This window comes from Microcaecilia unicolor, chromosome 2 (assembly GCF_901765095.1).
Source record: "Microcaecilia unicolor chromosome 2, aMicUni1.1, whole genome shotgun sequence".
Lineage (NCBI taxonomy): Eukaryota > Metazoa > Chordata > Amphibia > Gymnophiona > Siphonopidae > Microcaecilia > Microcaecilia unicolor.
In genome coordinates this window covers 352,583,798-352,600,874 of record NC_044032.1, presented here as the reverse complement: position 1 = coordinate 352,600,874, position 17,077 = coordinate 352,583,798, and the positions used below count along the sequence as shown (strand labels likewise).

General features: G+C 47.5%; 1 protein-coding gene across 2 annotated transcripts in view; it reads left to right on the top strand.

Moving 5' to 3' along the window:
* HOOK3 (hook microtubule tethering protein 3) overlaps positions 1-17,077 on the top strand; it is a 253,534-nt gene that overhangs the window by 72,091 nt on the left and 164,366 nt on the right. For both annotated transcript variants that reach the window (XM_030194473.1, XM_030194474.1), the window contains exon 4: positions 5,790-5,840. In XM_030194473.1, the coding sequence (XP_030050333.1) occupies positions 5,790-5,840 (51 nt within the window). The remainder of the gene's footprint in view (positions 1-5,789; positions 5,841-17,077) is intronic.

The following is a 17,077-nucleotide window of genomic DNA, read 5'->3' as shown; positions in this document are numbered from 1 at the left end:
GGACCTGCCAGCCAGCATTGGGGCACTGCAGTGTGTGCAAGCCTGGAATCCCACGGGATGTGGAGGAAATGGTCGTCAGCAGCACACTTCAGATTTGGCGCAGCATCCGAATATGCCAGGGTATTTGGGCTTTCCAGCAGGGCCTGTGCACATTTGGCACAGAAGAGCTTGAGAACGGGTGCTACTCTGTCGGGGCCAATTGGCAGTGAGGAACAGCCTCTATCTGATCATGAGTGGAGCACAGCTGTCATTTTAAAGCCTCGGGGCCCAAAAGAGCAATCAACTCCTTTGGGGTCTTTGTTGTCTCTGGAGTTTATATTACTCTTACACCAAGCCTATTTACTGAAGCAGAGACATAGTTGCTGCAAGATGCTTCAGTTCCTCGCCCCACTGCCCTTCCTAAGAGATCACAGACCTCCAGGAGTGGGCAGATGAGGCTGTCTCTGCTTCTCCCTCCTTATCTGATGTGGCTTCGATCTATTGAGATGACCCATCATTGAAGAAGCAGTTAAAGGAGGGAGAGCTCTCTCCTGAGAAAGGGGAATGATCCAAAAATTCTGAGGTTTCATAAAGAGGAGCTCAGTACTCTTAATTCTGAGGCACTGGTGATTCTTTCCATTGAGGAGCCCACTACTTCAGCGTCAGGGCCCACCAGAAGCTCTTTGAGCTCCTTCGTTATCCTCGGATGTATCTCACCTGACCCCATTGGCTTTGTCCACTTTTCATTTTTTCTACTTGCTCATAAACATGTTTATGAACAGTACAATATCTACTTCACTCGCATATGTCTTTTGTCAGCCAACAGAGGTCCTTCTCTAGGATTTTCATCCATGAACACAGAACAGAAGTATTTTAGTATGTCTGCTTTTTCCTCATCACTACATAGAATTTGTTCTGAAGATTTATCACAAACATTTAAGGTCCTAAACATCAACTAATGTGACATGTAATCCTCTTGTTTTGTCTTTTTCTTCTGTTAAACGTGTTAGACTTAAAGCAGTTAAAAAAAAAACCTCTTTGTTTTGTAACTGTCCATCTTTGGAATATCTTTCCTGTTGCGATTCACTTCTTGAGATATTATTTTATCTTCCATAAGGCCTTGAAGACTTATCAGTTCTGTTGCTGGTGATTTTTTGTCTTGAGTGTTAATTATTTTAAGGGTATGAATTTATTTACTGTTATTCCTGATGATTGTATCAGTATTGTTTTAGTTGTGTCCCGCTTTGAATCTCAGATGCAGGAGTTGGCAGGCTATAAATCTCCCATAACATAACACTCCACATACCGGCTCTCAGCGGTTTTCAGTCTTGCAATTCAATTTCTAGCCTTCCTCCTTTCCCCAATATACTTGGGAAAAAGTCTTGTCACCTCTCAACGTCTTTTAGCCTGTACTTTTGCCAGCTGTATTTCTCTCTCCATTTCTTTGAGTTTTATTCAATATTCTTTTCAGTGTTCTTTTTTTTCTGTACTTCATAAATGCCACCTGTTTTGCTTTTATTCCCTCAGGCTCTTGTTTGGTGTACCATATAGGTTTCCTTTTTCTCTTGCTTGTGTTTATTTTCCTTATGTAAAAATCTGTTGACATTTTTATTGTTCCTTTCAGCTTGGACTACTAACTTTCTGCTCCTCTTGTATCCTCCCATCCTGCTAGCTCTTTCCTTAGGTACTCCCTCATTTTACAAAAGTCAGCATGTTTGTTATCCAGGATTTTGAGATTTGTGTGTCTTCCTCTTTTCCTTTGCACTTACTGCTTTTCCCCTTTACTGTTTTTCTCCTTCCTTTGCTGGAGCTATGATATGATGCTAGACAACATACTTTAGCAGCAGTGGACTGCATACCTGCCTCCAACAGCTGATTGGCTGTCTGGGTTGAGCAGAACCAGTCAGCAGTGAGAAGTGGGAAAGCCGTGGTTGTCAAGTGCTTCTTGCCTGTTCCTGCTTCTGAACCACAATGCTTTTGCAGTACTTAATGGCTGCTGAGCAAAAACAGATACAGCAAAATGTTTAGGGATAGTATTTGTCCTTTGCACACCTCTGTTGCAGTGTCTGAGATGGTGGTCAACTTTAAACTGCCCTGTATAATTGTTCATTTGCAGCAGTGTACAGGACTTCAGATTATTCTTGTTGACTTATTTATATAAATTAGGGTGTTTCTGTGCATTATTTCTCCTCTTCCAACTTGACACATGTTACTGTATAGAAAAATTATTTCGGCATCTTCTCCTATGTGCAGTTCCTTTATGTTGGTAATGGAATATCTGTGCTGAGGCTCTCATTGTGCCAAATGCTCAGGCACAAAGCTATAAAAGAGTTTCACGGTCATTTTAATTCTTAATTCTGTCCTTGTGGTGACTGGGCACAAAATTTAGTATCTGATGTAACACTGGCTGTTTCCTCTGGATTTAAAACACTTCTTTGTTTCACTTCCATTTGGTCTGTACATGCTTATTTTGAAGGCATGATTCATGCTGATACATGCTAGATTTGTTCTCTATACCCAGGGCTGTCTCTCTTTTTGGATGGAGTAGTTTCCTTCCTTTTGTGCTTTTGTTGGAAGTGGCATCTGCCAAGGCTGCAGTGCCAGGGACCTTGATTAGTTACCTGTTTTTTTCCCTTCAACTCCTGACTTCTGTCAAGGCCATCTATTGCAGTTATGGACCTTAGTCAGTGCTGCATGTTGCCCAATTATTAAATACTTGGAATCTGACCACGTGATGTCTTTGGACATGGCTTTGATTCCTTAACTTGGTTAGGGCTTGGGATGCTGTCATGTGTACAGTCATAGCCCCTGGATCATAAAGGGAGATAGTAATCTCAGTCATTGTATATTGAGCATATTCAAATAGTTCTCTGTGTTCAGCAGACATAAAGAACTTATGGGCCTTTGTATGCTGGGACCTTGGCCACCCAGGCTCAGGAATTGAAATCAGATTTCTTTTCATTTATTACAATTTACTGTTCTTATCCAGAGTGGAGCACAAGTAAACACATAATAAAAAAAACACAGCAATCACAAACATCCTATATAATAATTCTCACCACTAACGTTCTAATGAGTGACTGCCTGTGTCCGTGGCTCCTAGAGTTGCTGCGCTAGGCTCCGTAGCCAGGCTGACGTCACTCACAGCTGATTCCCAGGCAGGGGGAGGAGTAGAGAAACACACGAAGCAACTTGCTCCGCGTGTTTCCCTACTCCTCCCCCTGCCTGCGAATCAGCTGTGAGTGCGCCGCTCAAACACCCCCTCGGCGCATCAACTAAGTCCCCCCCGGCACATCAAACACCCCTTCCCCCCCCCCCCCCCCCCTCCAGAAGCACATCAACCCCCTCGCCACCCACAGCTGCCACTGGTAACACTGTCTGGCTGCTGCTGCTTCTCCTGTTGAGCAGCAGCGGCAGCTACAAAAACAAAAAAAGCCATAAATGTTTTTAAACATCAAGTGCGGCACCACAGACAGCCATCAGGTATTGGCTGTCGGCTCTGCAGCCGCTCCTCGTCTCGCCTCCACGTCACTGCCCCTGGAGTAAGACCCCGGAGGAGTGCAGCGACGTGAGAGGCGAGAGGAGAAGCGGCTGCAGAGCCGACAGCCAATGCCTGATGGCTGTCTGGGGTGCCGCGCTTGATGTTTAAAAACATTTATGGCTTTTTTTCCTTTTTGTAGCAGCTGCTGCTGCTCAACAGGAGAAGCAGCAGCGGCCAGACAGCGTTACCAGTGGCAGCTGCGGGTGGTGATGGGGTTTGATGAGTGGGGGGGGGGGGGGGTCGCTAGACATGGGTGGCTGGAGGGGGGCAGGGGGAGGGGAGGGTCGCTGGACATGGGGGGCAGGGGGAGAGGAGGGTCACTGGACATGGATGGCTGGAGAGGGGGGCAGGGGAGAGGGAGGTGGGGAGGGGGTCCTGAGACCAGAGAGGTGGGGTGGGGAGGGGGGCCCTGCAAGAGGGGGAGCACACACTCACTGTCTCTCACATACACTCTCTCTGACACACTCTCTATCACACTCTATCTCTCTCTCACATACACACTCTCTCTCACACCCAGACACTCTGTCTCTCACACACTCTCTCTCATACAAACACACACACACTCTCTCTCTCATTTTCTGTCTGACACACACACTCCATCTCTCACATACACACTCCAAGGAAAACCTTGCTAGCGCCCGTTTCATTTCTGTCAGAAACGGGCCTTTTTTTTACTAGTATACAATAAATAAAAAAATACATTCGGACTCATCACTATGCTGTGTCCTTACAATACTGGTCAGTTTCTCACCCACATCAAAAAATGCAGTTTTAACAGTTTTTCTTAAACCGTCACAAATTCCTCTGGCTTCTGAAGGAACCTGGGAGTTCATTCCATTCTATCGGACCTGATATAGAGAAAATCCTCCTCATGCATTCCAGTGCGGGAGAGTTGGAAATCAGTTACCTCCAATGTACAGGAGTTGCCAAAACGAAGTGCTCGCTTTGGATGGTACCCCTTCTATGCTAGTCAGGATTTTATAGATCTCAATTGTACATAATCAGTAAAGCATCGATAATGAAAACAGTCTGATAAATACTGGGACGACTCTTGATATACACTCTGAACAGTGCATATTTGTGTTTTTAAACAGCATAATGTGAAAAAAGTAGAAGAGTGTGAAGACGTTTACAGAGTCAACATGGATTCAGTCAAGGGAAATCTTGCCTTAATCTGCTAAAAAAGTACAAAACATTTTATATTGCTTATCCCAGAAATAGTGGATTTTCCCCAAGTCCGTTTAATAATGGTCTATGGACTTTTCCTTTAGGAAACCGTCCAAACCCTTTTTAAACTCCGCTAAGCTACCCCCTTTACCACATTTTCTGACAACGAATTCCAGAGTTTAATTACACGTTGAGTGAAGAAACATTTTCTCTGATTCGTTTTAAATTTACTACACTGTAGCTTCATCGCATGCCCCCTAGTCCTAGTATTTTTGGAAAGCGTAAACAGATGCTTCACATCTACCCGTTCAACTCCACTCATTATTTTATAGACCTCTATCATATCTCCCCTCAGCTGCCTTTTCTCCAAGCTGAAGAACCCTAGCCGCTTTAGCCTTTTCTCATAGGGAAGTCTTCCCATCCCCTTTCTGCATCTGTCTGTTCATCCTGGCCAGGTGGATGGTATTATACTCCTATCACTATCCTTTTCCCCTTTACACATGGAATTTCGATCTACAGTGATTCCAAGAATTTGTTTTTTTGTTTACTTGGTATTCTTTTTTTACTTGCATTGCTCAAAGATGGGGTGTAAGGGCAGGGACTGCAGCACCATGTGCACTTTTGAATTTTCAAATGCATGTTGTTGTAGCTAAAAAATACCTGCACAAAAAGGAGATGCAAGTGGGAATAAATACTTCCTTTTTAGATTTTAGAAGTCCTCCGGTAATACTTTCAAGTTCCGCAAGTGGTTTGAAATTGCCTCTTAAAGGATTTAAGGTACTAGAAATTGTTTTCTGAATTTTGATCCCAAATTCTCTCATAAAAGTAACAGTTCTAATAAATTATTTGAAAGAGTGAAATTAATTCATGGATGTCTCCATTTTGTCTTGTTTTTATTTAATTCCTGAGTCGGTGTTTTAAATGTTTGAAAGCTCTTCTTACAAAGCCTCTTGTACATAGGACAGTTATAAAACAGATTACACAAAAGGCAAATGAAAGAAAAACAGAGATTAATATTTTGTGAAATGTATATAGTTCTACTTCTTTAAATTCATTGATGGGTAATCAATTGGCTTTCATTCTTCTTTTTCCCCCCTAATAGATCAGCAATTTAAAGAAAATTTTGAAAGGAGTTCTAGATTATAATCATGAGGTAAGGGATTATTTTCTATTTGTTCACATCAGTGTACTCTTTGTGAATGTATTTGTATTGATTTCCTGATTAGGTTACAAGAAGACAGAAGTCCAGCTTCTACTTCCTGACAAGTTGTGTTTATTAATCAATTCAGGGAAAGATTAAAAGCACACAATGCTGTATTTTGTAGCTGGTTCTGTAATAGTGGAGCTTTTTTTTTTTTCTTGATAGTAAATATGGCCACTTGCCTAAATCCCTGGGTCATTAGTGTTAGATGCTCTGATGCCTATTTCACGTGCACTGGAGGAGAAAGCTTACCTGAGGTGTCTGTCAACAATGAGGTCTAGTACCCAGCAGTAAAAAGGTACCCTGACTGAGGCTCTGAGGGAGGAGGGACTTGGGCTTCCTAACATTAGGATGTATATTGAACATCTGTGATTGGTTATACCAAGGGCAGAATCATACACTATATTCATATGAGGCTGCCTTCTTTTCGCCATACCACTTCAGTTCATTCTCCGAGGACAAGCAGGCTGCTTGTTCTCACTGATGGGTGACGTCCACGGCAGCCCCTCCAATCGGAAACTTCACTAGCAAAGTCCTTTGCTAGCCCTCGCGCGCCCGCGCGCACCGCGCATGCGCGGCCGTCTTCCCGCCCGAAACCGGCTCGAGCCGGCCAGTCTTCTTTTGTCCGCACTCGGTACGGTCGTGTTTTCGCCGTGTCGAGCCCCGGAAAGTCGACCTCGCGCGTCCAATTTATTTTGAGCGTGTTTTTTTCCTTCGGGAAAGTTTTCTCTTAGTCGGGAAATGCTCCGGAAACCCCCCGCCGGGTTTCGTGTAAATCCTCCCCGTACTTCCAGCTTTTTGCCCCGGTAAGTTTTCTTTCGTCGTCGGGGTAGGCCTCTTTTCGGCCTCGGTCGAGATTTTTCTCCCTCTAAATTTTGGTGCTTCAAATTTCGCCATTTCGGCTTTTGATTTCGCCGGCGTGATTTTTCCGCCCATGACATCGAAGCCTTCCAGCGGCTTCAAGAAGTGCACCCAGTGCGCCCGGGTTATCTCGCTCACTGATCGACACTCGTCGTGTCTTCAGTGTCTGGGGGCCGAGCACCGCCCTCAGAACTGCAGTCTGTGTTCCCTGCTTCAAAGGCGGACTCAGGTAGCGAGACTAGCCCAGTGGAACGTGTTGTTCTCGGGCTCTTCGTCGGCATCGGCACCGGGATCTTCGAGTGCATCGACGTCGTCAGCGTCCAGACCATCTTCCTCGGCCGCCCCTGCATCGAGTGCATCGAGGCATCGGGCCTCTGCATCGGCGCCGAGACATCGGATAGCTGCATCGACGTCGGTGGTACCAGGACCTCGTCTGCTGATGTCGTCGGACGGTGGTGCATCGGGTGGAGTGCAGGTGAGGGCTGTCCATTCCCCTGCTGGTGGCGGTGAGCCCTCGGGTGGGTCTCCGCCTACCCTGAGTCCTCCTGCGGTACAGCCCCCCCGAGATCGACCTTCTTCAGTCTCGGCCCCGAGGAAGCGACGGATGGATTCGACGTCCTCCTCGTCGGTGCCGGGGAGCTCCGGTGACATGCTTCGGAAGAAATCGAAGAAGCATCGACACCGGTCTCCTCCCCGTGTCGGCACCGAGAGCTCTGGGTCGCCGAGGGATTCGGCACCCAGCAGGCATCGGCACCGAGAGGACCGCTCACCCTCTGTTCAGGAGGTGTCGATGCGCTCCGCTCTGGACAGCCCGGAACAGCCTCCACGCCCGGAACAGGTACTGACGTCGACGCCTGCATCGACCTCTCAGCCTTTCTCTGCAGCCACTCTAAACGAGAGCCTCCGGGCCGTTCTCCCAGAGATTCTGGGAGAGCTGTTGCGCCCTACCCCTCCGGTACCGGCGGTGCTTGCGCCTCCGGTACCGTCGAGCGTGGCGCCGGCTGGCCCATCGCCCAGGTTGAGGTCCCCGACGTCGGTACCGCGTGCGGTGCCGACCGCGGCCACCTCCCAGGAAGGCTCCCCGACCACGTCGGCGGAGGGAGCTTCGCCGATGCGGGCAAGGGAGTCTACCTCTCGACGCCCCCATCGTGGACGGGGTTCCACGGAGTCGAGCAGGGTGAGGTTGCAGACACAGGTCCGGGAACTTGTGTCTGACACCGAGGGTGAGGCCTCGTGGGAGGAAGAGGAAGATCCCAGATATTTCTCTGACGAGGAGTCTGAGGGTCTTCCGTCTGATCCCACTCCCTCTCCTGAGAGACAGCTTTCTCCTCCCGAGAGTCTGTCTTTCGCTTCCTTTGTCCGGGAGATGTCTACGGCCATCCCCTTCCCGGTGGTTGTGGAGGACGAGCCCAGGGCTGAAATGTTTGAGCTCCTGGACTATCCTTCTCCACCTAAGGAAGCGTCCACTGTTCCCTTGCACCATGTCCTGAAGAAGACATTGCTTGCGAACTGGACCAAGCCATTAACTAATCCCCACATTCCCAAGAAGATCGAGTCCCAGTACCGGATCCATGGGGACCCAGAGCTGATGCGCACTCAGTTGCCTCATGACTCTGGAGTTGTGGATTTGGCCCTAAAGAAGGCTAAGAGTTCTAGGGAACATGCTTCGGCGCCCCCGGGCAAGGACGCTAGAACCTTAGACTCCTTTGGGAGGAAGGCCTACCATTCCTCTCTGCTCGTGTCCAAGATCCAGTCCTACCAGCTCTACACGAGCATACACATGCGGAACAATGTGCGGCAGTTGGCGGGCTTGGTTGATGCTCTTCCCCCTGAGCAAGCCAAGCCTTTTCAGGAGGTGGTCAGGCAGCTGAAGGCGTGCAGAAAATTCCTGGCCAGAGGAGTTTATGACACTTTTGATGTTGCGTCCAGGGCCGCTGCTCAAGGTGTGGTGATGCGCAGGCTCTCATGGCTGCGTGCCGCCGACCTGGAGAATAGACTCCAGCAGCGGATTGCGGACTCGCCTTGCCGTGCGGATAACATTTTTGGCGAAAAAGTCGAACAGGTGGTAGAGTCTCTCCACCAGCGGGACACCGCATTCGACAAGTTCGCCCGCCGGCAGCCTTCAGCTTCTACCTCTACAGGTAGACGATTTTTCGGGGGAAGGAAGACTGTTCCCTATACTTCTGGCAAGCGTAGGTACAATCCTCCTTCCCGACAGCCTGCGGCCCAGGCTAAGCCCCAGCGCGCTCGCTCTCGTCAGCAGCGTGCGACTCAGCAAGGCCCCGCGGCTCCCCAGCAAAAGCAAGGGGCGAGCTTTTGACTGGCTCCAGCAGAGCATAGCCGACATCCAAGTGTCAGTGCCGGGCGACCTGCCTGTCGGAGGGAGGTTGAAAGCTTTTCACCAAAGGTGGCCTCTCATAACCTCCGATCAGTGGGTTCTCCAAATAGTCCGGCAAGGATACACCCTCAATTTGGCCTCAAAACCTCCAAATTGTCCTCCGGGAGCTCAGTCCTACAGCTTCCAGCACAAGCAGGTACTTGCAGAGGAACTCTCCGCCCTTCTCAGCGCCAATGCGGTCGAGCCCGTGCCATCCGGGCAAGAAGGGCTGGGATTCTATTCCAGGTACTTCCTTGTGGAAAAGAAAACAGGGGGGATGCGTCCCATCCTAGACCTAAGGGCCCTGAACAAATATCTCGTAAAAGAAAAGTTCAGGATGCTTTCCCTGGGCACCCTTCTCCCCATGATTCAGCAAAACGATTGGCTATGCTCTCTGGACTTGAAGGATGCCTACACACACATCCCGATACTGCCAGCTCACAGACAGTATCTGCGATTTCAGCTGGGCACACGCCACTTCCAGTACTGTGTGCTACCCTTTGGGCTCGCCTCCGCGCCCAGGGTGTTCACAAAGTGCCTAGCTGTGGTAGCAGCGGCGCTTCGCAGGCTGGGGGTGCACGTGTTCCCATATCTCGACGATTGGCTGGTGAAGAACACATCCGAGGCAGGAGCCCTGCAGTCCATGCAGATGACTATTCGCCTCCTGGAGCTACTGGGGTTTGTGATAAATTACCCAAAGTCCCATCTTCTCCCAGTGCAGAAACTCGAATTCATCGGAGCCCTGCTGGATTCTCAGACGGCTCGCGCCTATCTCCCAGAGGCGAGGGCCAACAACTTGTTGTCCCTCGTCTCGCGGGTGCGAGCGTCCCAGCAGATCACAGCTCGGCAGATGTTGAGATTGTTGGGCCACATGGCCTCCACAGTTCATGTGACTCCCATGGCCCGCCTTCACATGAGATCTGCTCAATGGACCCTAGCCTCCCAGTGGTATCAGGCCGCTGGGGGACTAGAGGACGTGATCCACCTGTCCACGAGTTTTCTCGAATCCCTGTATTGGTGGACGATTTGCTCCAATTTGACTCTGGGACGTCCCTTCCAAATTCCTCAGCCACAAAAAGTGCTGACCACGGATGCGTCTCTCCTGGGATGGGGAGCTCATGTCGATGGGCTTCACACCCAAGGAAGGTGGTCCCTCCAAGAAAGCGATCTACAGATCAATCTTCTGGAGTTGCGAGCGATCTGGAACGCTCTGAAGGCTTTCAGAGATCGGCTGTCCCACCAAATTATCCAAATTCAGACAGACAATCAGGTTGCCATGTACTATGTCAACAAGCAGGGGGGCACCGGATCTCGCCCCCTGTGTCAGGAAGCCGTCAGCATGTGGCTCTGGGCTCGCCGTCAAGGCATGGTACTCCAAGCCACATATCTGGCAGGCGTAAACAACAGTCTGGCCGACAGGTTGAGCAGGATTATGCAACCTCACGAGTGGTCGCTCAATCCCAGTGTGGTGCGACAGATCTTCCAGGCGTGGGGCACCCCCCTGGTGGATCTCTTCGCATCTCAAGTGAACCACAAGGTCCCTCAGTTCTGTTCCAGGCTTCAGGCCCACGGCAGACTGGCGTCGGATGCCTTCCTCCTGGATTGGGAGGAGGGACTGCTGTATGCTTATCCTCCCATCCCTCTGGTGGGGAAGACTTTGTTGAAACTCAAGCAAGACCGAGGCACCATGATTCTGATCGCTCCTTTTTGGCCGCGTCAGATCTGGTTCCCTCTTCTTCTGGAGTTATCCTCCGAAGAACCGTGGAGATTGGAGTGTTTTCCGACCCTCATCACGCAGGACGAAGGGGCCCTTCTGCATCCCAACCTCCAGTCTCTGGCTCTCACGGCCTGGATGTTGAGGGCGTAGATTTTGCCTCTTTGGGTCTGCCAGAGGGTGTCTCCCGTATCTTGCTTGCTTCCAGGAAAGACTCCACCAAGAGAAGTTACTTCTTTCATTGGAGGAGGTTTGCCGTCTGGTGTGACAGCAAGGCCCTAGATCCTCGCTCTTGTCCTACACAGACCCTGCTTGAATACCTTCTGCACTTGTCTGAGTCTGGTCTTAAGACCAACTCCGTAAGGGTTCACCTTAGTGCAATCAGTGCATACCATTACCAAGTGGAAGGTAAGCCGATCTCAGGACAGCCTTTAGTTGTTCGCTTCATGAGAGGTTTGCTTTTGTCAAAGCCCCCTGTCAAGCCTCCTACAGTGTCATGGGATCTCAATGTCGTTCTCACCCAGCTGATGAAACCTCCTTTTGAGCCACTGAATTCCTGCCATCCGAAGTACTTGACCTGGAAGGTCATTTTCTTGGTGGCAGTTACTTCGGCTCGTAGAGTCAGTGAGCTTCAGGCCCTGGTAGCCCAGGCCCCTTACATCAAATTTCATCACAACAGAGTAGTCCTCCGCACTCACCCTAAGTTTCTGCCAAAGGTCGTGTCGGAGTTCCATCTGACCCAGTCAATTGTCTTGCCAACATTCTTTCCCCGTCCTCATTCCTGCCCTGCTGAACGTCAGCTGCACACACATTGGACTGCAAGAGAGCATTGGCCTTCTACCTGGAGCGGACACAGCCCACCAGACAGTCCGCCCAATTGTTTGTTTCTTTTGACCCCAATAGGAGGGGAGTGGCTGTAGGGAAACGCACCATATCCAATTGGCTAGCAGATTGCATTTCCTTCACTTACGCCCAGGCGGGGCTGGCTCTTGAGGGTCATGTCACGGCTCATAATGTTAGAGCCATGGCTGCGTCGGTAGCCCACTTGAAGTCAGCCTCCATTGAAGAAATTTGCAAAGCTGCGACGTGGTCATCTGTCCACACATTCACATCTCATTACTGCCTGCAGCAGGATACCCGACGCGACAGTCGGTTCGGGCAGTCAGTTCTTCAGAACCTGTTTGGGCTCTAGGATCCAACTCCACCCCCCGAGGGCCCTGTTTGTTCTGTTCCAGGCTGCACTCTCAGTTAGTTGGTAAATTTTTTAGGTCAATCTCAGTTATGTCCTCGCCGTTGCGAGGCCCAATTGACCACGGTTGTTGTTTTGAGTGAGCCTGGGGGCTAGGGATACCCCATCAGTGAGAACAAGCAGCCTGCTTGTCCTCGGAGAAAGCGAATGCTACATACCTGTAGAAGGTATTCTCCGAGGACAGCAGGCTGATTGTTCTCACAAACCCGCCCGCCTCCCCTTTGGAGTTGTGTCTTCCCTTGAAGTGTATTGTCTTGCTACATACTGGACTGGCCGGCTCGAGCCGGTTTCGGGCGGGAAGACGGCCGCGCATGCGCGGTGCGCGCGGGCGCGCGAGGGCTAGCAAAGGACTTTGCTAGTGAAGTTTCCGATTGGAGGGGCTGCCGTGGACGTCACCCATCAGTGAGAACAATCAGCCTGCTGTCCTCGGAGAATACCTTCTACAGGTATGTAGCATTCGCTTTGTTACAGGTGTCCTATAAAATTCTACCAACGTCTTGGGGACAGAACATGCTTCTTAGACTGTTATAGGAGATGTGGAAGTCTCTGGTTTGGGAGTTGGGGGGGAGTGATCCGACAGTTACTGATCAATTACATAATCGGGGGAATTGAGAGTTTTTGCTGGGGGTGGAAAATAGATCCTGTTAGATTGAAGGCCAGGGGCTTCACTCTTGGAGCATGTGCTTACACAGACGGGGGATCTGAAACCCTTAGATGATCTTATTGGTTTGGGGACCAGGGAATGGGGGTGGAATCAGTTTGCATATTGTCAGTTAAAACATTAAGTTCAAAGTCTAAGTGGAGAGGCGTTGGGATTTTAAATTGGGGAGCGATTGAGAATTTTTTTTCGCCTCCATACCTGAAGAGACGCTGTTCATATTGGGTATTCCAAAGAGCTTAATATACGGGTGGCAAGATTCCTAGAGTTGGTGTGAGGGATCAAGATTTGGGTCACCCATTGCACAATTAGTACATGCTATTAGCTCTGCAAAGTGATTGCGAGTGCTATTCTGCAAGAAACATATTATAGAATCTTACATAGAGCTTATATTTCTCAATATTATAGAATCTTACATAGAGCTTATATTTCTCAATTACAACTATTTCATGTTGGGGTGGTGTCTTCTGCTCAATGTATTAAATGTCAGGCTGCGGAAAGCACATTCTTTCATTCTCTTTGGAGTTGTGCAAAGGTCCAATCTTTCTTGAAAGCTTTGATGCAGTTTTTAAACCAGTCTTTGCAAATACCAGTCTCTGACACCGTTAGTGTGTGTGCTGGCTAAGATGAGACCTTGGGAGCTCGGGGAGAAAGGGAAGATTTTTTTGATTTGGAAACAGGCTTGTGGGTCTTAAATGTATTATGCAAACCTGGGTTTCCATGGATTCCCCATAATTTTGGAGTTGGAGGAATCAGATAAACATATCGGCTGTTTGGGAAGCTAGGGATGCCTTGGCTTCTCATAAGTATACTCGGCGTTTTTTTGTTTTTTACGTATTTGGGAATCTTATTTTAAGGACTTATCTCCCTTACACTGTAGCCTTTTGCTGAACAAACTTGGATCTCAGGTGACAAAGGAGGGGAAAGGGAAATGGGACTTGATATACCGCCTTTCTGAGGTTTTGCAACTACATTCAAAGCGGTTTACATATATTCAGGTACTTGTTTTTGTACCAGGGGCAATGGAGGGTTAAGTGACTTGCCCAGAGTCACAAGGAGCTGCTGTGGGAATCGAACTCAGTTCCCCAGGATCAAAGTCCACTGCACTAATCACTAGGCTACTCCTTGAGGTCAGGGCAAGGATTTTTATCTGGCTGTTTTGCCGATATTGGATGGGGGAAATTTCTGTGGTAGGCATATGTTATGTTTTGTATGTTCCAGGAGACTATAAGAACCAAGGTCTCCTGGAATTTCCTCAAGTTGGAAGAAGAGGGAGGTGGTAAGGTTAGATTTCTTTTATAGGGAAGGGTGGGTTGAAGGATTGTTTTGGAATAAAATTTGTTTTTTTTTTTACTGATCCTGTTTTGGTAGGCTCTTATTTCCATACTTGGATTCTAATTGTCTTGTTGTTTTGTGGATATGTTTCCTTTGTATGGATCTTGTGTATTGATTTTTACCAATAAAAATGTTTTCAACATAAGTACCCTGACTGAGATTTTGACTGTCTGCCAGGTGCACCTTTGACTTTCTTCAATGGAACAATATTATGATACAAAATCTGAGTACTCCAAAAGAGGATGGGTGCACTGGTTTCACATTAGACCCTTTTTCTGCACAGTAGAGGAGAAAGTTCTCTTTCCAGAGGATTTCTCAATCCGTAGACGGTGGGAGGCTAAAATGGGCGGGGCTGGGGCAGAATGAGGCCTGAGTCCTTAATTGTCTGAAAACATACAGAAAGGTCAGCAAAATAGTTGCAGATAATACCTTTTATGAAATTTAGATATTAAGATATATGTCAAATGCCGGAGAATAAGAAAATTAAACAGTGCAAGCTTCCGTAGATACATGTAGGTCTCTTAGGCAATTGAAATTAAAGTGGAATTTTAAAAAGTGTTGGTAGATGGGCTGCAGGCCTCTATAAAGGTGTAGGCATCGTCTTTCCCGTTTTTCCCTTTCTCACATCCCACTTCCCCACAGCCAGTCTGCCGCTGTCTCACGCACATCTTCCCCTTCCCCTCCCACCTTCAGAGAGCGTGTTGATTTTGCTGTCTCATGAGATTGGGAGCGGCAAGGTCAACAGATTCTTCATGAACCTAAAGTTGCTCAAAACAGAGAGCTCCATGGGGTTGGGAGAGGGGGTTCAGTCTTCATTCCCACATTTAATTAGTTTCTGTGAAGCAAACACTAAATAAATTACACATTATACCATATAATCTTAAGTCTCTTTATATTCATCTGATATCCAAAGTATCTTAAGAAGTTTTAATTAGACAACTTTATAATACTAAGATGCAGACAGCAGTCCAGCAGTGAGAGGGGTGCTATCCAGTCTTTTTCATTGAGTGTCACATGTATGATTATCTTCTAGTTGGTGAGAGATTGTATGTGTATGCTCGAAGCAGAGAGCTCCTAGCTCTCAGAGATGAGTCCGTTCTCTTGAGGCTAGAGTAGCAGACTTGGAGGAGCTGAGGGAGACATAGGGGAAGCCTACAGGGATGTTGTTAGTTAGTGATTTGATTATTAGGCATGCAGACAGCTGGGTGTCTGGTGGACATGAGGATAACCTTGTCACTTGCCTGCTTGGTGCAAAGGTGGCAGACCTCACGCATCACCTAGCTAGGATTTTAGATAGTGTTGGGGAGGAACTGGCTTGGTACATGTGGGTACCAATAACATAGGAAAATGTAGGAGGGAGGTTCTATAAACCAAATTTAGGCTCTAAGGTAGAAACCTCAAATCCAGAGCCTCTAGGGTAGCATTTTCAGAAGTGGTTCCTGTTCCACACAAAGGGCCCAAGCTCCGGAGTCTCAATCCATGGATGAGGCAATGGTGCAGGGAGGAGGGTTTTAGATTTGTAAGGAACTGGGCAACATTCTGGGGAAGAGGGGAGTCTATTCCGGAATGATGGGCTCCACCTTAACCAGGGTTGGACTAGGCTGCTGGCTTTGGCACTTAAAAAGGAGATAGAGCAGCTTTTAAACTAGAAACTGGGGGAAGGCCGACAGTCATTCAAAAGCGGTTTAGAACAAATTATCTTTCAAAGATATCAATAGGGTATCCCGATAGTGAGGTTGCAGTAGTAAATAAAAGCAGTCAGATTTTCAGCATTGCAAATTATCACTGTTAACTGCTGAGCAAGATATAAATAGAAACAACAAACGTAGGTTGAAATGTTTATATGCAAATGCCAGAAGCCTAAGATGGGAGAGTTAGAATATATTGCACTAAATGAAAAATTAGATGATATAGGCATCTCTGAGACCTGGTGAAAGGAGGATAACCAGTGGTACACTGTCATACCGGGGTACAAATTATATCATAGTGATAGGGTGTTTTGAATTGGTGGAGGGGGTAGCATTGTATGTTAAGGAGGGCTTTGAATCATATAGACTAAACATTCTGCAGGAAACAAAACACATCTTGGAATCTCTACGTATTGAAATTCCATGTGTAAAGGGGAAAAGGATAGTGATAGGAGTATAATACCATCCACCTGGCCAGGATGAACAGACGGATGTAGAAATGTTACCAGAAATTAGGGAGGCTAACAAACTGGGCAACACAATAATAATGGGTGATTTCAATTACCCCGATATTGAGTGGGTAAATGTAACATCAGGGCATGCTAGGGAGGTAAAATTCCTTGATGAAATCTAGGACTACTTTATGGAGCAGCTGGTACAGGAGCCAACAAGAGGAAAAAAAAACTCTAGACCTAGTCCTTAGTGGAGCACATGATCTGCTGCAGGAGATAATGGTGCTGGGGCTGCTTGATAACAGTGATCATAATATGAAATTTGATATCAGTTCTGTAGTAAGTACACACAGGAAATTCAATATGTTAGTATTTAACTTTCAAAAAGGAGACTATGATAAAATGAGAAGAACTGTGGAAAATAAGAGGAGCAGCAGCTGCAAAAGTAAAAAAAATGTACATCATGCGTATATTCTGTTTAAAAATACCATCCTGGAAGCCTAGGCCAGTTATTTTCCATGTATTAAAAAGGGAGGAAGGAAGGTGAAACAACAGCGGCATGGTGAAAAAGTGAGGTGAAGGAAGCTGTTAGAGCTAAAAGAAAATCCTTCAGAAAATGGAAGAAGGATTAGACTGAAAATAATAAGAAACAGCATAAGGAATGGGAAGTCAAATGCAAAGCATTGATAAAGAAGGCAAAGAGTGACTTTGAAAAAAAAGATTGCATTGGAATCAAAACTCATACTAAAAACTTTTTAGGTATATTAGAAGCAAGAGGCCAGCAAAGGAATCAGTTGGACTGCTAGATGACCGAAGGCTAAAAGGGGCACTCAAGGAAGACAAAGCCATGGCGGA